Raw genomic sequence first — 25,858 nt, 5'->3', positions numbered from 1 at the left:
GGAGCTGCTGGTTGGGACAGGCGCAGGGAACCAGCAAAGAAACCCGAAAATCATCCGACAAATGAAGTGCGTTCAGGAGACACCTCTCAGTGCAGCTCAGAGCCGACAGGTCTGCCCCCGAAATGCTGGGCAAGGTCGTGCCCCAAATGTCCCCGCAGCTCGGAGGGGCAGCGCGGGGCACCCCTGCCCCTTTCCCGGCACCCAGCCGCCCCCCGGCCCGGCCCTGCCCCGTCGGAGCCGTGAGCCCGCGTGTCCCCGCTGCCGAGCGCCGGCCGAGCCCGTGCGGGGTCCCGGCCCCCGCGCCGCCCCCGCTCCTTGTCCTGCAGTGACACCCACCGGTAACGGGCTCCTACCGCTGCTGCGGCGTCCCCGCCGCCGGGCCCGGCTCCTTCCCGGCCGGCTGTCCCCGGCCGGCTGTCCCCGGCTGGCTGTCCCCGGCCGGCTGTCCCCGGCTGGCTGTCCCCGGCTGGCTGTCCCCGGCCGGCTGTCCCCGGCCGGCTGTCCCCCCCTTGCTGCCGCTTGCCCCCACCCCGCGCCCTCCTCTCTGTGCTGACGATGCGTTTGGTTACCGGAGCATCCCTGGCTGCCGAGCACCCCTGGCTGTGCCTGCTGGGCACGGCCCTTGAGCACCCAGCCGGCCTTCAGGAGGGCTTCGGTGCAGCCGAGCCTGCGGGGAGTCCTCCCTCCGCCAGACCCTTCCAGGACACCGGGCTGTGCACCGCCAGCAGGTATTTCTGGATTAACCCTTGCTCAGTCACCATCAGAGCTCCGCAGCCCCTGGCCCAGCTGTGAAGGGGTCCCGCAGCCACCTGGGAGCACCGGGGTCAGCGCTGTCCCTTGGCCCCAGGGCCAAACCTGCACCGGTGACAGGAACCAAGAGAGCCCAGCCCTGTCCGTCAGCAGCACCCGGCGGGGTGGGATGAACAGCAAGTCCCAAAGCTGTCGGAGTCCTAAATCCACCCCTGGATTGTGACTGAAGCTCGTGAGGAGGTGACTGTGAATGCATTTGGCAACAGGGATCTCCTCTTGGCTGATTGATTGTGAGCAGGAACAGTCTGGAAATCAGGACTTAAGGGCAGGCACACAGAGGGAAGGAGTGTGCACTGCTCCGTGGTCTGTGCACAGGATTTCCTGTCTGTGCTGGGAGCCACAGAAAAATTGGAACCCCACCTGTCCGGGGTCTGGTGATGTAGGAGGAACACCACGTATGGGCAGAATGGGGCACATTTCTGCCTTGGGGAGTCTAGCTCTGAAACAACTTAATAAAACAATAGCATTGATAGTAATAGTAGTAATAATAATTTTAGAGTCATTAGAACATGAGTAGCAGTGCATCTGTAGCTGCTGGGAGCCCCAAGTGTGGCCTAGGAGTGACATTATCTGTCCCCAGGGCCTTGGCTGGGTATGGCACAATACAGAACCTGCTGTGGGAGGAGGGTTGTACCCCACAATCAAATACTCCCCAAAATCTTGCACATCATCAGGAAGTTGGTCTAATCTGGGGACTTCCTTGTGGTTATTCGAAGGCAGGTGCTTCATTTGAGGGCAAGCCTCACCAGCCCAACCCTGTCCCTGCATGGCTGATCCAAATCCTAATTCTAATCCCACTCCCAGCCCTGATGCCCTTTCCAGTCTCATTCCTGGTCCCAAATAAAACCTCAGCGCTGGCTCTGATCCCAGTGCAAATTTCCAGCCCAAATGTGGTCTCCTGGTTGAAGAGGGAGGCTGCCAGAGCCCAAGAACCAACACAAACACTGTGAGGAGCTGCCAGCCCCATTGGGGTCTCGGCACCGTTTCTCACCGGGACCATTTCCTGCACACCTATTGCTCTGCTCCAGTCCAAAGGGACTCTTGGCCCAGCCTTGTGGACAGTGGACACTGCAAAACTGACCTGGTCCTCAGTCTCTGTGCTGGGAGGCAGACAGGGCAGAGCAGCAGCAGGAACCCCTCACCAGGGGCAGGGAGGGTGAGCAGCTCTCAGCACGGGTGCGTTGCATCCCCGAGGTGGGGGCAGGCTGGGACTGGGGCTGGTGATGCTGATTTTGTTCCTGGGCTTGTCCTCCTCTAAAGTTCTTTTGTTCCGCTGCCCCGATCGCAGCCGGCCCCGAGCTGCAGGGCCGAGGGCAGGAGGTGCTGGGGGCCCTGCCTGCGCCGCTGCCCGACAGCTGGCAGCCGGGCTTCCCCAGGGGGGGCTCTCCCCTCCTTGGTCGCCTCCAAGCTGCCGGCCAAGGGCGGCTTTGGAAGAGGGACAAGATGCAGCTGACTGGCCGGGAAGGTGGCGAACAGAAGAAATCGAGTATTTGAGAAATAACCAGCGACATCGCTTTAAAGTGACGCAGCTTCACGCACCCGGGTGTGGACATTTTCCTATCTCCGCGGCAAAGGCTCTATCCACGGGAAAAGCCCCTAAATAAACCCTCGAGGAGACAGCAGCCGGTGTGACCGCGAGGAAGGTGGGAATCCTGCGTGAGCCTGTCCCTCTCCAGCCTGGGAGACCAACAACAGCAAACCCCCGACGGGGCGGGAGGGAGGAAAGTTGGTGTCTCCGGCAGAACCGGGCAGGACGGGGCAGCCCTGCCTGAGGTCATCGGTGTTTTTATTTAAAATGCGGTTGACGGCAGAAAAAAATCCGCTGTGAGTGCGGTCCCTTCCCAGTTGCACCAGTAGGTACCGCCCTGGGCGCTGGCAGAGCGGGCAGGGCGATGCCCGTTCCTCGCCGCTCCGGCAGCTCTGGGTGGGGGACGCGGCTGCCCGGCGGCCCCGTGGACCTGCCCGTTCGGCCACAACCGATTTCCAGGGCATGCAACGAAATTCGCAGCTCCGAGGCTCATCTTGGGCTCAGAGCAGACGCCTCAGTGCTGGGGGTTTTGAGAGGTTCCGGTGCTTTTTCTTTCCCTTTTTTTTCCTATTTTTTTCCTAATTTTTTTTTTTTGTTTTGTTTTGTTTTTAATTTTAACGCCCAGCAAAACTTTCCCTGCTCGGGAGGGACCGGCAGATCAGCTTATTGCGGGGGGAAGCGCGCAGAAAGCAGTAACCCCTCGATAACCCACCCAACCCACACCCCCCCTCCCTCCGCGGCTAATCATCCTATTAAGAGCACCATCAGCGGGATAATGACAGCAAAAGAGGGCGGAAACCGCCCGGAAAGCGCGGGGATCCGGGCGACAATTAATTCCCGTTAATCAAGCTCCGAGGTGTCGCCTGTTGGGGAGTGACATCCCCCAAAACGCCTGGCGGCCAATGGGCGCGTTCACACGGGGTGGGTGGGGGGTGCCGGGGTCCCCCAGCCGGAGCGGCCCAGGTTGAGATTTTCTCCCCATTTCCCCCGTTCCCCCCCGGGAAGGGCGCGGCGCTCCCGCCGCTGTCCGAGGTGCTGAAGGCGCCGCCGGCTCCGGAGCGACTCCGGCGCTGTCCGAGGTGCTGCGGGCTCCGGAGTGACTCCGGTTTTCCCCCCACCCCCGGCGCTGTCCGAGGTGCTGGCGGGGAAGGGGGGCGCCGCGGCGGCCCGGCGACTGGCCACCCCCTCCGCCCTCCCCTCGCCCTTCCCCATTGATTTCTGGATCATTAAGTGGTTAAGGCGCTGCGAAGCCTTCACTATCGATCGCTGCCTCCCCACCTCCGGCTGGGAGCCCCCGGGCTGCCCCCCAGCCCCGCGCCGCCGCGGCTCCGGGCACGGGTGGGGTGGCCGGGGCCCCGGGTGAAGTTGGGGTCCGTCCCCCCTCACCCCACCCCCTTCGCGGCCAAAGTTTGACTCTGCCTCCCTCTCCCCCCCTCTCCTGTCTGTCTGTGAGTGCAGCTGGGCGCGATGCTGAAGACGGAGCAGCCCTGGATCTAACGCGCGGCGCCTCGGAGAGCCTTGCAGCAATTGTTGCCCGGATCCCAGACTGAACTTTGTTCTTTTTTTTTTTTTTTCTTTTTACCTTGTTTTTATATTTTTTTTTTTCCTTTCGCCTTTTTGTTTTTCCCTCCTGTTATTGTTAATTATCATTATCAACCCGCTTCCGCCGCGCCCTCCCCGCCAATGCCCGTGTGAGCGCCGGCACCTCGCGGGGGCCATGGAGGGCTCCACCGGCTTTGGGATCGACTCCATCCTCTCGCACCGAGCCGGCAGCCCGGCCGTGCCCAAGGGGGACCCGCTGGTGGGGGACGGCCGGTCCCCGCTGGAGCTGAGCCCCCGCTCGGAGGGCAGCAGCGGGTGCCCCTCGCCCCGCTCGCCGGGCCGCGAGTGCCTGGAGGCGGCGGCGCCGCGGCCGGGCCTGGATGCGCATCTCCAGCCGGGGCAGGTCTCGGCTCCCTCGCAGTCCCGGACCGTCACCTCCTCCTTCCTCATCAGAGACATCCTGGCCGACTGCAAGCCCCTGGCCGCCTGCGCGCCTTACTCCAGCACCAATGGACCTCACGGCGGGCAGGAGCCGGCGGGGAGGATCCCCACCAAGCCCGGCGAGGATTTTAGGGAGAAAATGGAAAAAAACACCAGCAGCTCCTCCTCGGACTCGGAGTACAAAGGTAAGAGCGGCTCAGCCGGCTGGGCTGTGCGGGGCGGCCCGGACCCGCAGCCTGCGGCGGCCCGGGAGCCTCCCGGGGCTCTGGGATCTCGCTGCAGACCCGAGCCCCGCTCAGGGTGGGGGTCACGGTATCGGTCGCCCTCGAAATGACCGAGGGGTCGGCACCGACTTGGGGAAAATTGGGGGTTCGGGGCTCGGTGGGGCTCGGCCCGGTGGAAGGGGTTGGGGCAATCGGCGCTTCATGAAATGCGCCCGGGGAATGCTCCGGAGCCGCCTTCCGCCGCAAAGATCCGGCTGTGCCGTTCTACCCGCCGGGAAAGGAGGAGCGGAGACGGATTTCTGCCTGCGGGAAAAAAAAAATCTAAAAAAATTAAAAAAAAAAAAAAAAAAGGAAAAAAACACCACAAAAACAAACAAAACAGAACCGTAATAAAATAATCACGCATTTGCCAGGTATTTCCCCTGCTCCGGTAAGAAACGAGCAAGCCAGTCGGCGGGGTTTGATTCGATTTTTGTTATTTGGATTATTATTTTGGAAATCGTTCAAAACCGAGCAGTGCAGACAGGGAGCCCCGGGCCGCATCCACAGCGCCGGCGGGGCGTGGGGCAGGATGCGGGGGCTGCTCGCCCCGGGCTGGGGGCTTCGGCCTCCCGGGCCCCCGCAGCCCCTTCCCGGCCTCCCCCTGCGGCAGTCGGAGCAGGGAGAGGCACAGGACCAGCCCGGTGGGATTTGGGGTCAGACCTCACCCCTCGGAGCAGTTTATCCCGGGTGCCTTCTCCCATCCCACCCTCATCACCTCTGAGAAAACTTTTCTCCGGGAAAACTGTTCGCCGGCTGTTTGTGAGGGAAAGGAGAGGGTATCCATCCAGCTGGGCGGAGAAAAGGGAGGTAATGGCACCTCGCGGCGCTGCTGAATTTGGGGGGATTGGCAGAAAAAAAAAAGGGGGACAGGCTGAGCCCCGTCCCGGCTACAAATGCACCCTGGGCTAGCCCGGAGCCGCTGGGCTGAAATCTGATTCATGGAGGAAAAAAATATTCATCCAATTAAGCCTCCAAAGGCGGCGGCAGGCTCTGGACATCACGGGGCGATTTTCACTCCAAACGAAGGATGGAGCCCGGGCTCGGTGCCGGGGCTGGAAGCGCCCCGGGAGGAAGCATCGGCCCCACCGCTTTGCAGGGCCGGCGCTGAAAACAGCCGCGATTCCCACCTTGGGGCTTGTTCTCGCCTCCTACACCCGGCCCGAATTCCTGCAGCCCTTCTCCCCCTGCCCCAAATCGCCGAGACGCGAAAGAAGCGAGGGGAGAGAAGAAAAGCGGGTTCTCTGCCTCCCCCTGAGCCGGCCCAGCCCGGGCCGGGGGTTCGGCTCCGCGTGGGGGCCGTTTCCCGGAGCCCCTCGGCTCCTCTCCCGTCCCTGCGGCGGGACAGCCACGGCCACGCTGCAAATGCCGTTTAAATGGGGGAAAAAAATCCATTAAATAGCGAGGGAAACACCGCTTAAATGGGGCGCAAAAAAACCCGACTGCTTAAATGAAAGGAAAAAAAGACTGTCTAAGCGGAGGAAAAAAAACCCAAAAACCAGTTTAAATGGGGAGGAAACCACAGTTTAAACGGGAATAAAACCCCCGCATCAGTGGAGGAGCAGGTGAAGATCCCCGCTCCCAGAGCGATCCTTTTTGAGCCGCTTTGAAAATAGCCTTTCCTGGGGCAAAACGCCCCAGATTTACTCCGCAAAGGGGTTGCGAAGCTGGGCCTAACCCCCAGCGGCCAAAATGCCGGAAAAACCTATTTTTTTATGCATCTATATATATAAATATATATATATATATATATTTTTTTTTTTTTTTTTTTTTAAGTAGGAGTAGCCAGGGGCCGATCCGGACCGAGCAGGGAAGCCGTCGCCTCCGTTCCTGCGGCCCTTTGGCGAGCAGGAACTTTTTAAGAGCCGAGGATCAGCCCAGGGGCATGAGGGGAGGATTTTCCTCCTCGGGATGTGAGAGGCCAGACCCGCTTTACTCCGCGAAAAAGTCCTACAAACTTTGGGGCCGTTCCCGGGAGAGAGCGGGGCCGACCCCCCCTGCCCGGTTCCGGCGGGTCGGGGCTGCCGCTGCCCCGGGAACCGGGACCGGATCTCCCCGCCCAAGGATCATCCCCGGCTCGTTCTGCCTGCTCGGCCAGAGCCAGGATTTCTGGTTGAAGGGTTTCACTCCCCGGTGGCTCAATTAACCGGATTATTGTCTTCCTACAGAGAGAAATAAGCTCGCGTTCGGCTCCAGCCTTGTCCCCACTCACCCCCGCCACCAGCAAATTTAACATAAACCCCTGTAAAAAAAAATCACAAACCCAAACGCCGCCGATTTGTATGAATCGAACCTATTTCCTCCATAATCTCCTCCAGGAGGGTGGAGAAGGTGAACGCAAGCAGGAATTTAGTTTTCCCCTTTTATTTTTGTTGCTGCTCCGTAATTTTTCCATCACCTTCCAACATTTTGAGGCGTAAATTCCCGCATCGCTCCGCGGGCGCGTATGTACCGACCGCGCTAACGAACTGCCACCAACCCCTCTCGTTCGGCCTTTTTAAAAGATAAATAACAGCCCGGGCAGGGGTTTGCGAAGTGCTTTCCCCTGTATTTCGTTGTGCACCCTGGAGAACGGAGGTTTGTTGCGTGTCCCGGCAGCATCCCCGGGAGGACGGAGGCTTCTCCGCGGAGGGGAGAGGCAGGACCAGCACGGCAACATTCCCCTCCAAAAATTGTGGGCTCCCAATTTTCGTTTTTGGTTGGTTTGTTTTGGTTTTAAAAAAAAAGAGGGAAAAAAAAAAAAAAAAGGAGGGAGACAGGTAGATAGAAAAAGAAGGAAATAAAAAATATCCAAGCACTGAGAAAGCTTTTGAGTGTGGGGGAATACGCCCAGAGGAAGGTCCTGCCCTGAGAGAAATGAGGGGTGAGGGGGATCAGAGGGGTCTGGGCAAGAGGGCAGCGGGGCCGGGCCGGGGGTTCTCTCGGCACAGTCCAACGTTCCTGCTCCGGTCCCAGGCCCTCGGAACGGGGAAAAGCCGGGCCTGGCTCGGGGAGCCCCTGAGTTCCCTCTGGCAGCCGGGGTTAAAATTTACGGGGGTTCAGAGCAAATGTGCCGTGAGCCCCACTCGGAGCCGAGCCCTGCGCTCGGTCACCCTGTCTTCTGAGGGTAATTCCCTTCCTGCTCTGACCTGGCCTCTCTTCCTCCCTCTCGGCTCAGTGAAAGAAGAAGGGGACCGAGAGATCTCCAGTTCCCGGGACAGTCCCCCGGTGCGGCTGAAAAAGCCGCGCAAAGCCCGCACCGCCTTCACCGACCATCAGCTGGCCCAGCTGGAGCGCAGCTTCGAGAGGCAAAAATACCTGAGCGTGCAGGACAGGATGGAACTGGCCGCCTCCCTCAACCTCACCGACACGCAGGTGAAAACGTGGTACCAGAACAGAAGGTAAAAATGCACCGTTCCCTCCTGCCCACAGCGCCGGGATCCCGCCCTGCTCCCCTCCCCGGCCGCGCACCCCCAAACCAGGCAGAGTTTTGCACCCCACAGCCACCCCGTCCCTCCCGGCACCGGGACAGCGGCGGTGTCCGTCCCGTCCCCGCCTCTCCCGGGGCCTTTTACCCCAAAGCCAAGGGAAGAAAAGCGATGCCGAGGCAGGGCGGGTGTGGGGCGGGAGGGGGCAATCCGTGCCCCCAGCCCCGGTAAGGCGCGGAGGCAGGACCGGGCTTCCAGCTAAACACAACAGCATAACACATCGGCCCATTAATAATAGATACCAATTACTGCTTTGGGCATCAATAATTAACACCCTTTACAGTAATTACACAATTATTATTATGATGAATAATTCACTGGTGGAAATAGGTTTAGCGCTTCAGCGACAAATCTGTAAAAGGGCTGGCGACGTGGTGGCTTCGGTGGGTTTGTCCGGACATCGCCAGCCCCGACCATTGCCACCGCCACCAAACGAGGGATGCCCGGCTGCAGCCCCTGCCCTGTCCTCTCGCTCGTTCCAGGGTTTTACCCTCCCTCCCCATCGTTTCCAGTCCCACTTCTCCACCTGCAAAGATCCCCCCACGTCGGGGGTTTGGGGAACTTTAGGGGCGGCGGGGGACGCTGTGAACCCCCTCCTCCCCAAATCCCTCCTGTAAGGACACGCCGGAGCCGAAACTGTGCTGCCAGCCCCTTCCCCAGACAGCCCGGCCCGCCGGCGGCGAGATCCGGGGCCGGGGCTCCTCCACGAGATCCGGCACACACACATGTATATATATACATATATATATGTGTGTGTATACATTTATATACATTTATATGTATATTTTTATATATACATGCCTATACCGATATATACGCATAAAAATATACACTTACATACATACATATATATATATATGTATGTATATGTGTATTTAAACACAGATATATATATAGATATGTATATAGATATATATGTATAGATATACACACACACACATATATATATACATATATATTTATATATATATATGCCGCAAACGAATTCCCAGGACCCTGCCCCACACCTGTCCCCCTGCGGGACTCCCGCAGCCTCCCGAGCGGCCGGGCCCGGTGCCGGCAGCCCCGGCCCGGAGAGAGGGTCCCGGAGCCCCGGGCGGCGGAGCGGGGCGGCCGCGGCCTGGGGCCGGAGCATCGCCGTGGTCGCAGCATCCGCGCTCAGCTCACAGATCCCCTCGGGTGTCATCCTCGGGTCGTGTGACAATCTGGGATTTACATCCCCAGGAAGGGACCGAATTTCTGTCGCGATTTTTATCGCCGGGATTCCCAGCCCGCCATTGGGTCCCAGCCGGGCTGTGGCTCCGGTGCCTCCGGGAAAGCTCCGTGGGCGCTCACGCCGGCCTGCCGCGGCGGGAACGCCAGGGAGATAAGCTCCCTCCCCCCATTAATGGGGTCTGCATCCCATCCCGTTAAATCCCTTCACATCCCGTCCCATCCATGCCTGCCGTGCAGGAGAGGCCGGCCCTGGGAGCCAGCGGTGGGAGCGGGGATGCTCAATGAGAGCAGAGCCCGGGGAAAGGGGATGTGCAGAGGGTAAAAAGAGCCCGGGGGCGGCTTTGGGAGCATCCCTCCCCTCCTTGACCCCTTGTCTCGACTTGCCCCCCCAGGACCAAGTGGAAAAGGCAGACGGCGGTGGGCCTGGAGCTGCTGGCTGAGGCCGGCAACTATTCCGCCCTCCAGAGGATGTTCCCCTCGCCCTACTTCTACCCGCAGAGTTTGGTCTCCAACCTGGACCCCGGCGCCGCCCTCTACCTGTACCGCGGACCCAGCGCGCCGCCCCCCGCCCTACAGAGACCCTTGGTGCCCCGCATCCTCATCCACGGACTGCAGGGCGGCAGCGAGCCCCCGCCGCCCCTGCCCCCGCTGCCCGGCGTCCTGCCCCGGGCTGCGCAGCCCCGGTGAGCCCCGGCGAGCCCCGGCCGCCCGGGCAGCCCCGCCGGCACCCACCGGGCCGGCGGGCTGGAGGGGGCCACCCCACACCTCTGGGGCCGCGAGCAAGAGACTCCCGCTCATCCCCAAATATATATATATATATACATATATATATATATATAATTATAAATGAGACCACCCCCTCCTTTTTTTAAATAATATATAAAGAATGCAAGAATCAAGGACAGGCTTGGCAGGATGGAGCCGGCAGAGCTGCCCCTCACCCCGCGGGGCACTCGCCACCTTCTTTACCCCCTTGTGCCCCCGACGGGCAGCGGGGCCGCTGCGTGTCCCCCACCTCGGCATGGGACGGCGCCGGGAGCACGGGCGGGGGCCGGATGCTCCGGGGGGGGCTTCGCCTCTCCGCCCCCTCCCCAGGAACAGTCGGGGGAGCCGAGCCCCACCTACCGCGGGCGGCTCCGGAGAGACCCCTCCCCGCTTTCTCCGGCTCCCTGAGCCTGGGGCAGCGGTCCCGCCGCCGGGAAGGACCGCGGGGTGGCCCGGGCCGATGGCCCCAGCGAAACTTTGGGACGTCCGTAAATTATACTTAAACTTAAACTTAAAAAAAAAAAAAAAAAAAAAAAAAAAAAAAAAAAAAAAACAGAAAAAAAAAAAAGGAAAAAAAAAGCGGTGGAATGTAAATATGGTGCAAAATGTATATGAATTATTTATTTGTGAACCCCGAGGGCGTATTTGTGTAAGTGATTCTTGTCAGTCTGTATCCCGGGGCCGGCCCGGCCGGGCGGGGGTCGCGGGGGGGGCTCGGGGCGCCGCGGCCGCTCCCGCTCCCCCCTTTTTTAAATGTGGAAATAAAACTTCTTTACAAACAAACGGGTCTCGCCTCCGCCGGCCCCTTCTTCCCCTCCCGCTTGTTTGCTCTTACGGAACGGCCGCCGCCGAGAGAAAGGGAAAAGCAAAGAGTAGTTTTCCCACCTCCCATCGCACGGAGCCCCCCGCTCCCCGGGGTCCGGTGTCCCCCTGGGGCTCGGTGTCCCCCGATGCCCGGTGTCCCCCCGGTGCCCGGTGTCCCCCCGGGGCCCGGCTCCACTGCCGGCATGCGGGGCCGGCCGCGGGGCCGTCGGCGGGAGCGGCGGGGGGACCGGGCCAGCCCAGCGCGGTGATAGCCGCGACTGCGGTGAATTAATAACGCTAATCTTAAGTGTATAATTGCCTAAGTGCTTTAAATGGTCGCTTTGGAAAATGGATTGTTTCCACCCTTTAAAAGTGTCGCTCATCTGGCCGCGGCCAGCGGGCCCGGCAGCTGGTGCCCGGGACAGCCGGGCAGCGGCTCCCGGCTCGGGGAGCCGACAGATGGGCTGCGGGTCCCCCCGGCCCCGGCCGCTCCCCCCGGCGGGCCCGGCTGTCTGCGGAGCCCCCCCGGCACCCACCGGCCCTCCAGATCCCCCTCCCCGGCTCCCCGGGCCGGGTCCCAGCCCGGTGCCCCCGGGCCGGCTCCGTCCCGGGAGCTTTGCCCCGGCACCCCCGAGCCCCGCGATTGTCGGCTCGGCCAAATGCACAGCCACGCCTGGGGGCGAGAGCCCCCGGCCTTTGTGGATGGGGCCGGCTCTTTGCATGTGAATGGGGGAGTTTGGTAAATCCCCGGGCCTCGGCTGGGCGAGGAGGAGGAGGAGGAGGAGGAAGAAGGGGGGTCGCTCCCAGCTCGGGGTTAATGAAGTGGGAAAGGAGTCTTTCAGAGAGGCCTGCAAACAACCCCCTCCCTGGGCAACAACCCCCGTCCCAAATCCTACATGGATTGACTTAAACCCAGGGGATAAGTGCTTTAAATTAATCTCATTGAATAAGAATAAGGCCAAACAAAACTCTTTAAAATCATATTAAAAATCTATCAAAGGACAACTTGCAGTGGGTGTGCTTTTCATTTTGTGAGCGCAAAGGCAAGGAGCATACAGCAGCCTTCCTCCCATTTACACAGCAGGAATGTGAATCAAAGACATTCTCTAATATTTAATTGTCCTTGTAGCCATAGCAGATTCCTCCTCTTACATTAAGGAAGTACAAGGCTTCGTTACACGTTTGTAATTGCAATATTTAAATTTGCCATTTCACATCTGGAAGGAGCTGGAAACTCCCCTGTACCAGCAGGTCTGAGCCAGCACCGTAACACAGTGCCAGGGTCCAGTTTGTGCGACGAGGATGGTAGGAGAGAGCAGGACAGAATCCCGAGGAATCCTCTGCCCTGGGAAGAGGGATGGCTCTGCCGGGTGTGGTGGGAAAGAAAGAGCAGAGGGGACAGGAGGGCTGGAGCTTGTTGCTGCCAGGGAGATCTCACAGCAGAGTCAAGCTTCAAGATAATGCAGTTTAGGGAAGACACCACAGGCTCTAAGCAGAGAGCACTGCACTTGCCACATGAACAGCATCGTGTGTGGGAGGATCTCAGCAGCCTCAAAACCTGCTGGGGGACCAACCTCACCTCCAGCCTGTGTGCTGGCACTGAGATGGGGGGTGGTGTCCCACAGCAGAACACAGCAGCACTGGCCCTGCACCTACAGCAGCCCCTGAGCAGGCTGGAAATGTTTCCAGAGGGTGGTGCCTGGCGGGCACAATCCTGGCAAGGCCCCAGGGGTAGGACAGGCTGTGCTGAGTTGAAATTATATGAAGCAAAAGAATGGAACAGTTAAGAAGCACCAGTCCCAGCAGGGAAACCTTTGGGTATTGCAGCAGTTCTGCTCCATGGATTTCTCCAGGGTACAAAGCCCAACAGACAAGCTGCTGCTGCTGGTCAGGTTCTGTCAGCTCCAGGCTCTGGATCCAGAGAGTGCAGTGGGTTTGCCAGGGCCAAACACAGTCCTGGCTCTCAGGTCCTTTCCAGGCTTTTACCCAGCTCGAGGGCCACTTTCCTCCCCTCCTGGCACAGCTTTAAGCAGGACCAGCTCCCCGGGACAGCCACACAAGAGCTGCTCTGCTGGACGTGCCAGCACACACAAAGCCATTGCAATCAGCAGAATTGTTTCTAGTCAAGATATTCCATGGCTTCATCTGAGCACCAAACAAAACTATGTCAGAATGGAAAGCCCAGAACGCTGTTGCTTTTCCTGCCCTCTCCCAGGTTTATGGAGAAAACAAGGTGTTGTAAACAGGGAGGTTCTGTTGCTTTCTACCCTGCTTAGTTATGGTGTTCCCAGCAGTCAGGGACCAGGGCTGTGTCCTGTGTCTGACCCAGCCCCTGGTGTTTAACTGTGACCCTTGCCCCAAGGTGACCTCCTTGCTTTTTCCTAGTCCAAAGCCTTGCAGTGTGAACTCAAGATGCTGCAGCTGCAGAGGAGAGGAGGATGTGGGCTCCTACCACAGGTAAAGGACACAGAGCCAGAAGAGAGCTGAGAAAACACAAGAGCATCTCCTGCAGTCTCAGGGTGTGAGAGCAGGGAAGGCAAACCTAGCTAAGCCCTGGTCTGACTCACAAGCAGCTTTGTAGAAAAGTTACACAGTGCCACTATTTCCAGACCAAACCCAGGTGCTTCGGGCTGCAGGGCAGCGAGGCCCTTGCCCTCCACCACAATCCAGGCAAGCAAACGTGACCAGAGCCAAAACCAAAGCTGCAGTTCCACCAACCCTGCCAAACCCAGCTTCCCTCCCCTGCCAGCTGTGCAGGCAGCTCCCACCCAGCCAAGACCCCTTCAGCACACACCCCTCAGAGCAAGAGGGGACAAAATTCAGAAGCTCAGGGCAACAACAAGTTCAGGGCTCCATGCCACAGGAATCCACTGTCAGCCTTGGCTGCTCCTCTGGCATTTGGGTGCTCAGAGGATTTGGGAACCTCTGCACACACAACACCCTGGTGCTGCAGGTGGTGATTTGCAGGTGGTGGAAATGATGGAACTTTACAGCAGCTCACAGCTCCAAGCACCACACCCGGCCCTGCCTGAATGAAAGGATGATTTGAGTGAAATCAACCCCAAACCTACCAGGTTCTTCTTGAACTGAGTGGTACACAAGGGTGAAGGCAGCTCAGAGCCAATCTGGGGCTGCCCAAATGTAAGTAAGGGCAGAATTTGACTCCTGCCCACCCAGCCACAATTCAAACACATTTTCCTCATCAGCCTTCAAGTTTATTAGAAGAAAACTCAGCTTAACTTCAGGTGCATTTCTTTTAACACTTTCTTATTCAACAATCTCCTCCTCTCTCCCTAATCCCACAAGCAGTCCAGCCCTATCTGCTAAAGATGGTGAAGCTGAAAGAAAAAGGAAAAAGGCACTCTAATATTTTTTAAAAATCACTTTATTCATCATAACCATTTGTACTGCTTCATGCCCAGTTAATACAGGCAGCAATGAGATCTCCTGATGTCTCTCACCTATGTGCTGTTGGCCTTTTTCCCCACTATTATGAATTTGCCAATAGTCCCTATTAATTCCTACGTGACAGTCAGCCAGGAGAAGGTCATGTACTTTCCCTTCATGCACAAGATCATTCCCAAACTTGCACTCTGTGCATCATTCTGAGTCATTTTCCTCCTCAGGGGTTTCTTTTCTGTTTAAGTTGACATTTGCCTTAAACCTGATTGCTCTTCCAAATAGTTCTCATAACAAAATCAGGTGGGCTTTGTTGTTATTTTTAATCTAATAAATGTTTGTAACTTCATTCTCTCTGAAAAATCATGGTTAATTCGATACTGGAACCTTTCTATCATCTTTCAGAAATGTTGAAAAAAGTATTGCAGTGAAATTGAAGTGTTTGATAATTGCCTGGGAGGAAATAAAAATTCTGGTTTCAAAAGTTACTTTCACTTCAGAAATTAAATACTTTGGGGCTGATTGCTGCTCTCCTGCAATCCTTCGTATGACTCACTACAGCCCAAAGTAGGTGCCCTCAATTCTGCATTTACAAGGCATCATTTTCATCTGTTTATACTCCTTTTTCAGTACTTTTCTTCCTTCTGACATCTGAAATTGCCACTGTTTGAGCACTTTCTGCTCCTGCATTAAACATGCCTGGCTCAGGTCACGGTGGGTTGCTCTTCCTCATCCCTTTCCTTGAGGAAGAAACGTGCAGGCAGCAGAAAGTTGTGTTTTGGCTGGGTTTGTGCTGTTCTCACCTGTGGTGCCCTGCTTGGTGATTGTGCTCTAGGAGGGGCTGGAAGGAGCAGAGGGAGGAACGTGGAGAGGGACAGGTGGGTGCTCACCTGTGGGAGCTGGGGGAGTTGGGAAATCTCCTGCAGGCTTTGGGGGCCACTTTCCCACTCACAGGGCAGTTTGGGTTTCATTTCACACACTGTGGTGAAATGTCTCAGCACACTGGGGCCATCCTGCACCCCTTTTCCCAGTGTCCCAGTTCTCCAATGCGAACAAGATGGATGGCAAATGGGAAAAGCAAGAAGTGAAATCCATAAGCTCAAAGCAGGCCCAGGCAAGGCAGAGAACCCCAAAAGGCTGGGTCACGACTGGTAAGGGTTTGCAAGAACCTGCAAAGGCTTTAATGTTCAGAGAGGTGAGACATCTCATACTCCCTCTGTGTTACACAATCAGGAATGACAACACGCTGCAGGCAAGGAGAAATTTGGAGACTGCTGGATTCCACTCTGGCTCCTTCCCACAGTGACAATGTTTGTTCTCAGGAGCTCTGACAGGGAGCTCTGTGCCCGTGAGCTCTGCCCCAAAGGGACTGTGTGTCACCGCACTGAAGAGTTCTCCACAATCCTGCCACTGGCATCACTGCAGGTGGCAATTCTGACTAAGTGACCAGGGACAGACCTTGCCCAGTGCACAGAGGACAGGAGAGGAGGTGGCAGCAACGTGGCTTCATTACCTGAGACAGGAGCAGAAGTGCTCCCTTTACACTGACAGGGGACAGGGCAGATTCCCCTCTCCATGGTGCTCCTGGGACACCTCCCCTGCCAAGTTTACCTGGCCGGAAACAGCAAGTGAAGGGATTGTGGAGTGCTCTTTAAACAGAAAAACACCTCCTGCCTGCCCAAACTTGTCTCACTTTCATGTTGCACACACATCATGTTTCTCTGAAAATAATATTTAACCTTTTTTTTATTTTTCTTGCTAAAAAACCATCTTAGGAACACGGTGCATCTTCAGGAGGCCACATTTAATTGCAGCAGTACAACAGGACACGCCTAGATTCCATTCCACTTGGACCTATGGAATGAAGGGGAGGAGGCCAAGATCCCCAGGATCCCTCCCACATTTGCCTGATAAATTGAAACACTCCTCACTTGATTTGGCAGGTCACCCTGACCCCCGGCTGAGGCACTCAAGCAGCTTTTACAGCCAATGACTGGAAGGGCCTGGCTTATGTTGGAATCTGCTGGTTGCCAGCTTTTCTCTGCTTTTTCTTCTTCTTCTTGACCTTGGCTCCAGCAGTGTCCATCCCACTGGAATATTCAGAGCGCAGGAGCTCAGCAAGGCGGCGTTTGCCATGGGTCTTCTTGAGCAGCTCAGACCTGGGCAGGGGGAAGAACAGAGGAATTCAGGAATTAAGAACTCCTTTCTCCTGCCGGGTGGGCTCCTGCAATGCCACTGACAACTGCACATTAGAGAAGGAGCAGCTCCCTTTCCTTGAGGCTTGATTTGAAATTCTGCCTCATGCAAAATTAGGTATTGTTGTGACAGGTTTTCACAAAGGTGGCAAAATATCACGGCGTTTTTCAAAGCAAGCCTTTGTTCTGTACAAATGCTCTTGCAGGGTGGTGGGGAGAAGGAGGGAAGCTTGTGTGCCTGAAGGCTGATGAATGAGGTGACACAGCAGTTTGGAAATAAATAATAATAATAATAATAATAATAATAATAATAATAATAATAATAATACCTAACAGCCCAATGACATTGAACAATGGAAACATTTTATAAACAGAGCTTAAATCCAGAGAGTGAAAACTCAACCCCCTCCTAAACGAACCAGGGAAAAAATTAGCATGTCATGAGTCTAAACCAAACAGATCCAACAGATTTTCTTTTCTTGCAGTGTCCGGCAGCCATCACATGCACCTCACAGCCTCCCTCTCCAGAGAATGGCTTTTGCAAGGGTAGCTGCATTTTGCATGGCCACCAAACTCCAACATGGACGTCCCTGCAGCCCTAAACTGCCAGCTATAAATATAAAAAAACACTCAGCATTTTCCCACCATGAGTTCTGCCACTGTCCTGCTCTATAACCTTGGGTAAATCTCACCCTCAGTTATTTAAAATACAATCTCTTGGGTGCAGGACCAGTCATTCCCTAGCTCGTTCCCAGGGTCCTGGGCACAACAGGGTGTCCACAGCTACTGGTGTTGGTCCCACTCTGCTCCTCATCAGCACAGAGTCACAGACTGGGTTGGGTTGGGAGGGACTCTAAACATCATCTCATTCCTTTCACTAGACCAGGTCCAACCTGAGCCCCTTCCAGCCTGGCCCTGAACACCTCCAGGGTGCACCTCTCTGAGCAAGTTCTAGTAAGGACCTGTCTCAAGTGCTTCCAGAAGAACAGCACAGAAACCTGTCTGTCCCTCTGCACACGAGGGAGCTGAACTGAACAGCAGCCCCACCCCACGCCAGTGAGCTTTGGTGACAGCACAGGGACTCAGCAGTCCTAAAGGTGACACCTTCTAGCCCTGCCTCAGAGTCCCCTCAGGTGTCCAAACCCACGCTGGGCGTTAAGGAGAAGGAAGAAATTCTGGCTGCAGCAATGGATCAAGGCATTCAATAGGCCAAACACACAGGGCAGACAAGGGAAGTGAACTCCTGGCTGCCTGGGGTGTTTGCTCGCTCCCTTCCCACAGCCTGTGCAGGTGTGTCCCCTGCTCAGCCCCCTCCACCAGTGGGTGAAGTTCCTATTTGACACTTTGATTGTTGTCTCCAAGCATTTCCTACAGTAATTCCTGGGTTTCCAAGCAACAGACCAGTTTACTTAACAACAGGGAACTCTCTGCTGCAGAAGGACAAGGAATCCACCAGTAGCTGCAGGGCTGAGCTGCAGCTCAGCAGGGAGGTTGTCCAACACTTTATTATCAATCAGGTGAAATTGCTGCCCAATTAGTAAATCAATACTCCCTGCTGAGGTGATCAGCTGTGCACAGAAAAGCAGGGATGCAGGGAAAAGGGAGCTTTCTCCCTCTAACCCAGGGCCACAAAAATCAATGGAGTTGTGCTGTGGAACCTGTGCTCATCACGGACAGAAGAAAAGCAGCTGTCAAAGCCCCGTGTAACCATGAGATGGAAGAGCTACAGGGAACAGCACCAGCCTGCAGTGACTGCACACCAGGAAACTGCACCAGGCCAGGAGCCCTGATTCCTGCTGTAAAGCTGCAAATTCCTCTCTCTGCCCAACTGGTGACAGTCTCTGGGGCTCTGCCAGAGCAGCAAGATATCCACAGGGCACCTTCCCTCACCCAGGTTATGAGACAAAGCCCAGGAGAACTGAGCAAGACCTTAACATTCACCCTGAGCATCCTTGGGCAAGGTTTTTAATCTCTTTGGCCTCCATGTCCACTCTCCCAGCTCCCTGTGCTTTCCCTGTTGCTGAGGGCTGGTGGGGTGTTAATTTAATGGAGGTGTGTGGTGATGCTGTGGCAAAAAGCTTCACAGAAAGGCTGTAAGTGTAAAGATGCATTTGCAACGCAGACAGAACCCATGCTCCCATCACTGGAAAAACACAAGGATGATGAGCATCTCTTGCTGTGATCTCATGTCTAGGCATCATGGTATACTGAGACAGAGGAAGGAATAAAAGACTCAGGTTCAGAGCTGCCTGTGCACATCTGTAATTAAGCTGCAACCTCACAAAAGCTGGTACCAATACCCTCAGCAGAGAAACAATAAGCAAAAAGAGGAACTGTCTCCAGATGACTTTGTTATCTCCTGAAAGGCTGGAAAAGATCAGGCCAAAGTTCTAAAGACAAAAAAAAATCTGTTATCCTCCAGAAAACTGGGATTATTTTATTCACTGTTTAAACATGAGAAACTTGTGAATCTTGCTAAATACATCACTGAATGATGAAAAGGCAGGAGAGGAACATCTGGAAGAAAAAGTGTGCAGTGAAGGAAAGAGTAAAATCCTTCTTTCCTCTGCTTCAGTTCCCTTCTACACCCACTTACAGAAATGTTCCCAGCATGTGCTCCCCTTCCCCACCTGGGAGCCACAGTGATCTTAGGGATGCTGCTGCTGCCCAAGCCTCCATCTCTGAGGAAATCTGAATGGTTTGGACTGATCTCCTTCTCCTGGGTCTTGTTTTCTGGCTCAGAAGATGTCTCTGCTCATCTTTTCACCTCAGTGGTGAGTGAGCTTGTTCTTGGAGGTGTCTCTCAACCTGGCTGGCATCACTGCCTGTTCCTTTGTCTTGCTGTGTGAGATGCTGCTGCAATGCAGTGCACAGGTGTAGTGACCTTTAACCAACTCCCAGCATCTGCAGCATCCAAAGGCTCCCAAATTGCTCCAGCTGAGGAAGGAGGAGGATGAAGTTCTGACACACAGTCCCAGAACTCATGGTGTGTCTTTGGAGGAGACCCGAGGAGGCCGTTCCATTTATCAGAAAACATTTCAACGTGGATTGCACTATCAATCTGCCTGACAGCATCTCCAACAGCTCCTTGACACTGTGCCAGCAGCAGAGCTGGGTTACCTCTGGGCCAAGGCTGCTGCAACACCTGCTTTTCCTACTTATAGCACTGGATGAACCATCTGCAGCCAATGCAACCCTGTTTGGGTTGGTTTTGCTGCTGTTGTTTTTGAAGAGTGGGGGCAAGAAATCCATCAGCAATCCTACACTGCTCTCGACAGGTCAACAGATGGCCCAGGTCCTCTGCTCCCAGCTGATGCAGATGCTTGAGAAGATCAAGGAAAATTATTACCCAGCCAGAATGAGCACCAAGCCTGTTCCAGAGCACTCAGGGCAGGGTGGTCTCCACACTGGGATGTGCTGAACAGCAAAGTCCACCTTGCCCTACTGAAGTCAAATGTATTTCAGCCACACAGAAACCCCAGTCTCACTTTCACTGCCATCCCTTGGTCTTCACCCTATGGGAAAAGGACAAAAGCAGCACTGGGAGGCTGGGATCCTCCCAGGATTCTTGCTTCTGTCAGGCCCTTTCCCAGCCTAGAAACAGAATACATTTCAGTTACAGAGAGATGACAATTTTTGGTGCACAGCCCCCAGCACAGAGGTTTTCCAGCTCTGTGTGCAAGCACTGTTAAACTTGATTAGAGATGGAGCAAAAGCTCTGTGCTGCAGCCACAGTGGAACAGGACAGTAATAAAGGGCACCGCTGTATGCAGGAAACAATCAGATGGATTTTACAACTATAAAACTTTAATTTCATATGAGGATTTCTTTTATAACATTGTGATGTGGTAGCCAGGACTCACCTGTGTCCCTGAACTGCCTTAATGAAGAGTGATGGTGATGTTTCCTTTCACAGCAGCCATGTCTCATTTTTGGCTCCATTTGCCCATGGATACATGCTCTTACCTGAGCTCCAGTTTGGCTTTCTAGAGCAGACTGCCCAAAGTGAAATTCCCAGTGGGCAGAATTCCAAAGCTGCATTTTGACTAATTAAGTGGTATCAGGAAAGCTCTAAATGTGCACATAAAAACTGGCAAGCAAAGTGCTTCTAATGGTGAGACAATTGCTGTGCAGGGAGGCCCAGCTGCAGCCTTGAGTCACAAAACCCTGTATTTTTTCAAAATTGTCAATGCCAAGATGCTCAAAAGTGGAACCAGGATGTGAGGTGGGAGAGAAGGTAAAAGGCCACGAGTTTGCACCCAAAGGAAACTGCTGCCCTGGCCATGGGGAGGACACAGGGCTACAAGGTCTGTTTCTCAGGAATTGTCTGATTCTATCTGACCATGCTGGAGAATGAATTAACACGATGATCCTGAAGCCAAAGCCTTCAGGCCATGCCCATCTCCACGTCACAGCACTGGGATAATGATGTACAGCAGTGCTCTCAAACACCTCTTCCTGATCCCATTTCACCTGAATCAGCTCAGACCTGGGCAGGGGGAAATGCAGAGGAATTCAGGAATTAAGAACACCTTCTCCTGCTGGGTGGGTTCCTGAAACCCACCTGAAACTCTGAAGCATGAGGGGATTTTCACTTTTGTTTTTATATAATTTTTTGCATATGCTGTAGCAATTGTTGATATTCACAAGTAAATTCAATCCTTCTGAGCATTTCTTGCATCAGAAATTCCTGTAGCAGGGAGTTCCACAGAATCAGCTGAACTAAAGAGTCATCTTTGCTTGTGATGGCCTGAACTCACAAAAAAAGCCAAATCAAGTTGCAACTGCTCACTGCAGTGAAAGCCTTTGGGGGCACACACTGGCCTTCCTGATTTCAAAGGGAAAGCAGACCCTCAGTTGATCCAGAATGCAAAAGCCTGAGCAGCACAGGGATGCATGGTGGAATGGCAGTGGGTCTTTGGCATGTGCATTGTGAAGGAGTCAAAAGACAAGTCTATCTGGCCTGTCAGCCACTTCCTCGGCGTGCTGCGACTCCACAGTGAAGCAAGGACAGCTAATCCCTCACTGGAGGTGGGATCAGCTTCCTTGCCTCTACCCTGCCGTCAAAGCATGAGCCCAGACACTGACAAAGCTGATGTGCTGTAATTCAATATGCAGTATCTGGTTCGTGTGCTCATCTCTCACCTCAACACAGCATTGCAACTTTCAAAAAGCATCGCCAGCAATTATTTTTCCGTCTTTAGATCGGGTTGTGCAAGATCCACTACAGCTAAGGGGACAGCTGGTTTGCACAAAGACCTCTGAAAAATGCATGGAAGTTGACATGGGCATTGAGGAGAGGGCTGCTCCCACATTTCAGCACAGAAACATCACACACCTGGCTGCTCCCTCTCACTGTCTCACCTTCCCCAAGCAGGCTCTCCAAGGAGGCGCCAAGCACAAAAGGAGACTTCAAAAGAAATGAAAAGTTTTCTTTGTCCTCTTAAGGAAACATTTAATGATTGCCTTTTACCCCACTTTCAACCTGGAGTGCCTGCTCTTTATTCTCTAGGCAGGTGCTGAGAGATGAGGCTTTAGTGAGCAGCCTGATTAAAAACCAGTATCAGATGTTGGGAGACAATGTGTAATACGACAACCAACACTCACAGCATCATGTGAGAAATATAATTAAAAAGATTGCTCTGTGACTGTGCTGTTATAACTTCAAGCCTTGCATTTTACAATTAGAAACCATTTGTCTTCTAAATGGCAGGCTAAGTTTTGCTTTCTGCTTTGTCAGTGTGAAATCAAAAGCAATTCTCTAAGTTAATAGCATAATCTTGGATTTATGCAAGTGCGGACTGAATTTGAATCAATATTCACTTTCTCTAAACTATCCTATAAATACTAATATACCCTCTCCCTTTATTTATTTATTTTTTAAGCACACACAGAGAAAGCTGATTAAAGCCAAGTTTCATAGGCAGGAACAATTGTTGCACACCACAACTTTGGCTATTTTTTGCAGGGTCTTAACTTTGCAGATGCCCTCGGATTTGAAATCTGGAGCTTGAGCCGTGACAGAGCTGTGCAAAGTCTGCCCACTTTCCCTGAGCTGCAATTCTGTGATCCACGTGCAAATGAGCTCTCAAATCACTCTCAGACCATTTGTTCCAACACCTCCACATCCCCCAACCCCACACGTCCTGTGTGTAAATACCTACTGTATCTTGAGCTTGTCTGTGCTGTAATGGGATGAAGACTTGGGGAGGAGGAACCCCCATCTAAAAGAGGTTTGTAACAAGGGGAAAAGTAGCTCTAACAGAGTAGCAACATCACAGGAACAGAGAGAGGCATTGTTACAGGCCAAGTAATCCTGTGACACGCTACTGTCAGTCATAGCTTGACACCCTGCTGGGCCAGCAAGACATCAAAGCCCACCCCATACCATCTTACATGCTCTTTATCAGCTAATCAGGCTATTCTTCCCGAAATAAAGCTCCCTTAAATCCCCTGCTCACAGGGGCATTCCCATCCTGTTGCCCATCTGCTGAGGAGGGTCAGCTGGAGCAGGAGGCAGAGCAGTGGCCTGTCCCTGGTGGCTGCTGAAAGCAGGACAATGCAGGCTCCAACTTTTTATTTTCAAATCCCTTCCCCTTGCATTTTTTTCTTTTCATGGGATAGATGCATGTGCAAGAGAAGTGCCCAGCCCTGGAACAATTATGTGGATTAGTGCTTTAATTGCATGGCTAAGGCTTGCTAACGGGGTTTGTAGCAACAATTACACGGCAAGAGTCACAACTGATGCTGATAAAGAAAAAAGATTTTCCTCCTTTGAATAATTGCAATGATTTTACTAGCAAGGCAGAGGTTTGGACCCTGCCATTGCACTGGGGAAGAGAGTGTGTCCTCAGCACTGTGATCCCAAAAGAGAGGATTATCTGTCCTGTGGAACCAACTCAGAGCAGCCAGGATCAGATGCACTGAGCACCTTCAGCTCCCTTGCAGGCACAGAAGAGGGTTCAGGGCTCCTCCAGCAGCATCAGGGAGTCTCCAACTCTTTACAAAACAGAGGGACCCAGAACAGCCCTGACCACACATTAGAGGGGATAGAGCTGCAACTCTGGGCTTGCTGCAGACTATTCTCAGGAGAGATCCCACAGGATTTTGCAGAAATGCTTTTGCCAGAGCTACTTGCACCTCCAGGTTTGCAGAAGGATCATTTCTACCAACAGATCTGCCTTTTTGACACTCGATTCCTGGAGCAAGCTCAACCACCTTGAGGAGCAAAGCACAGCACAGCTCAGGAACAGACTGACCTACCTTTTCGGTCTTGGTTTGGTTTTCTTCTTTGAGCCCGCAGTTGGAAGAGCAGTCAGGTTCTGGGGGGCATCTCTCAGCCCAAAGCTCTTGGCCACATGACCCAGGTGGAGAGATTTGATGTGGAAGATGTGCTTGAGGTCTTTGGGATAGGTGGTATAGGCACAAAGGAAAGACTGCAGTGCTGAGGGGAAAGAAAAACACCAGTGAATTCTGTTTGCTGCTGCATTTTTATACATATACACACACACTTAAAGATTCAGCTGTTCCATCTGAAAGGACATGGGTCTGGTCCTTTGGGACACCTTCTGGTCAGCAGCTGGCAGCAAAGGTTGGCATGTTAAAAACCTGTGAAGGTTGCACAGTACTGGTAGAATCCCAAAAGGGGAAGGTAAGTGCTGGAGAGGTGTTAGGAACTGAAACAAAGCTCTATTGAATTGCACTGGGTTTGGCTCCTGCAAGGCTGCTCCTTTGGCCACAAAAGGTGAGTTTGTGGCACTTCTCTCAAGAGTCATTGACACTGAGTGGCAGCAGATAAGAGGAGAGTGGGAACAGAGACGCAGGGACGAAGAGAGAGAAGCATGGAGATGGCACAGGAAGACTCCTCTGATATTAGAGTCCCAGTAGTCCATGCATTTTTCACCAGTTACCAGCTAGTCCCTTATAAATATCTGAGAGCCGGATGGATTTCCTGACTCATCAGCACACTGAGAACAGAGCTCACCTTCTCAAAAGGGAAAAATAATAGAACTGTGTGCAAATTTCCCTTCCCATCTTTATATTCCTGTAATGCCCTTCCCTCAGGGCTCATTGCTCTAAAGACAATCATCCACTATTATGAGCACTACCTCTGCTCCTCCCCGTCCCCAGAACGTTCACTACACCCGGGCTGGCCCCTGCTCTGGGAATAGAGGGACTTCCAGGAAGGAAACTCTGCAGCTCACAAAATGCCTCCCCTCAATCCTCTGCTTGCTAAACCTCCTGTGTCCCCCCAGCCCTCACTCCAAAGCACCTCCTGCCTCTCCCTCTCACTCCTGACAGCAGTGAGCTCTAAACTCTCACCTCTCCTGCCCTTGCCTGTTGAGCCACCAGACCAGCAAGTTTGCCCACAGCTTATGTCTAATCTCTTGGCAGCAGCCGGAGATTGGAGTTTATGAACAGTAATAAAAATGTCATTTTAGCAGATCAGCTCCTGGAAGGACCCAGGGAATCCATCAAAGCTCTGTTTACTGAGCAAAGCGAACTCCTTTTCCCAATCGATGAGAAGAAAAGATTGAGGTTTTTGCACCTTCTTCCCAATTTCACAATGCTGCTCTTTTAGAGGCTTCTGAGCACCGAGAGACCTGTGTTTTCCCAAAAAAGAGAATGATAAATTCCAAATACTGTCTCAGTCTCCTGTCTGAAGGCCATCCTTCTGAGGGCTTATAAACCAGCTCAAATGCTCTCAAAACTCCTGTTCTGCTGTTTTTTTTTTCATAAAGTTATTGGTCAAATTCACCTACGAGAAGGTGTAACTCTTCAAAGGGAACAATAGGAACTTGCTCCTGCTTTGAATTCAATCCCATTGGAGCTAATACAGCTGTCTGCCTCACAGCACTTGAAATGGCTGATACTAAAGATCCTGTTATTATGAAGGCTGAGCTCATCTCCCACAGCTGGGCAGAGAGGAAAAGCTGCTGGTACCAACTCCCCAGATCAGAGTTAGAGAAGAAAAGTGTCAAAGGCTCCCCTCTTCCCAAAGTCCTGACAGACACCTGCCAGATCCAGCTGTGAGTCAGAGCACACAAAACCAAGGAGAGCTGCAAGGCACTAGCCCAGAGCTGAACTGAGAGCCTGGCTGGAGCTGCAGGTCACAGTGCCAGCCCAGGAAACTGCCTCACCTCTGAGCAGCTCAGAGCTGAGATGTTCATTACAGCACCCATGAGATTCAAATGCAGACCTTGTGGATGAGATTCTTTTAAAAATCTTTACTATCAGGTCTTTAGACCTCTCATTGTTGCCAGAGCCATGTTTTCTGGCTTTTATGTGCAATCAGAGTGGCCAGATATGAAATGCTTTATTGGATTTTTTTTAAAGTTGAAATTCTTTTATGATTTTGTGATCAAAGAGACAGAGGTTTAGAAAAACAACTCACAAAGACAGGTAACAGTGCTGGTCAGGCCATAATTC

General features: G+C 53.8%; 2 protein-coding genes and 2 long non-coding RNA genes across 8 annotated transcripts in view; 3 read left to right on the top strand and 1 right to left on the bottom strand.

The window, feature by feature from the left end:
- The first annotated feature begins 2,073 nt into the window (after positions 1-2,073).
- Positions 2,074-9,986, top strand: BARHL1 (BarH like homeobox 1). Its single transcript, XM_068211181.1, has 4 exons — positions 2,074-2,453; positions 3,797-4,506; positions 7,742-7,964; positions 9,659-9,986. The coding sequence occupies exons 2-4, from the start codon at positions 4,056-4,058 to the stop codon at positions 9,951-9,953; spliced, it is 969 nt and encodes a 322-aa protein (XP_068067282.1). The 5' UTR covers positions 2,074-2,453; positions 3,797-4,055; the 3' UTR covers positions 9,954-9,986.
- On the top strand, positions 6,328-7,256 carry LOC137486157 (uncharacterized). Its single transcript, XR_011005602.1, has 2 exons — positions 6,328-6,588; positions 6,649-7,256. It is a non-coding gene; the product is annotated as an uncharacterized lncRNA (long non-coding RNA).
- Positions 9,987-15,964: 5,978 nt separating the features above from the next.
- DDX31 (DEAD-box helicase 31) overlaps positions 15,965-25,858 on the bottom strand; it is a 43,881-nt gene continuing 33,987 nt past the window's right edge. The window contains exons 19-20 of one of the 5 annotated variants that reach the window (XM_068211178.1): positions 23,693-23,873; positions 15,965-16,393 (exon numbers count right to left, since the gene is read on the bottom strand). In XM_068211178.1, the coding sequence (XP_068067279.1) occupies positions 16,243-16,393; positions 23,693-23,873 (332 nt within the window). In that variant the 3' untranslated portion in view covers positions 15,965-16,242. Of the gene's footprint in view, positions 16,394-21,233; positions 21,691-23,692; positions 23,874-25,858 lie in introns of those variants that run through there. The other 4 variants (XR_011005599.1, XR_011005600.1, XM_068211179.1 and 1 more) reach the window with 4 other exon arrangements.
- LOC137486155 (uncharacterized) lies at positions 17,725-20,234 on the top strand. Its single transcript, XR_011005601.1, has 2 exons — positions 17,725-17,946; positions 18,054-20,234. It is a non-coding gene; the product is annotated as an uncharacterized lncRNA (long non-coding RNA).

The sequence above is a fragment of the Anomalospiza imberbis genome, chromosome 21, assembly GCF_031753505.1.
Source record: "Anomalospiza imberbis isolate Cuckoo-Finch-1a 21T00152 chromosome 21, ASM3175350v1, whole genome shotgun sequence".
In the NCBI taxonomy this organism is placed as follows: Eukaryota; Metazoa; Chordata; class Aves; order Passeriformes; family Viduidae; genus Anomalospiza; species Anomalospiza imberbis.
This window is presented reverse-complemented; position numbering and strand designations above follow the sequence as displayed.

What these genes read in the sequence shown, in the direction of transcription:
- BARHL1 (XM_068211181.1), top strand. Translation starts at nt 4,056, where the DNA reads ATGGAGGGCTCCACCGGCTTTGGGATCGACTCCATCCTCTCGCACCGA. An exon ending in CTCGGACTCGGAGTACAAAG is followed by an intron (nt 4,507 to 7,741) that starts GTAAGAGCGGCT and finishes CTCTCGGCTCAG; the next exon opens with TGAAAGAAGAAGGGGACCGA. An exon ending in ACGTGGTACCAGAACAGAAG is followed by an intron (nt 7,965 to 9,658) that starts GTAAAAATGCAC and finishes TTGCCCCCCCAG; the next exon opens with GACCAAGTGGAAAAGGCAGA.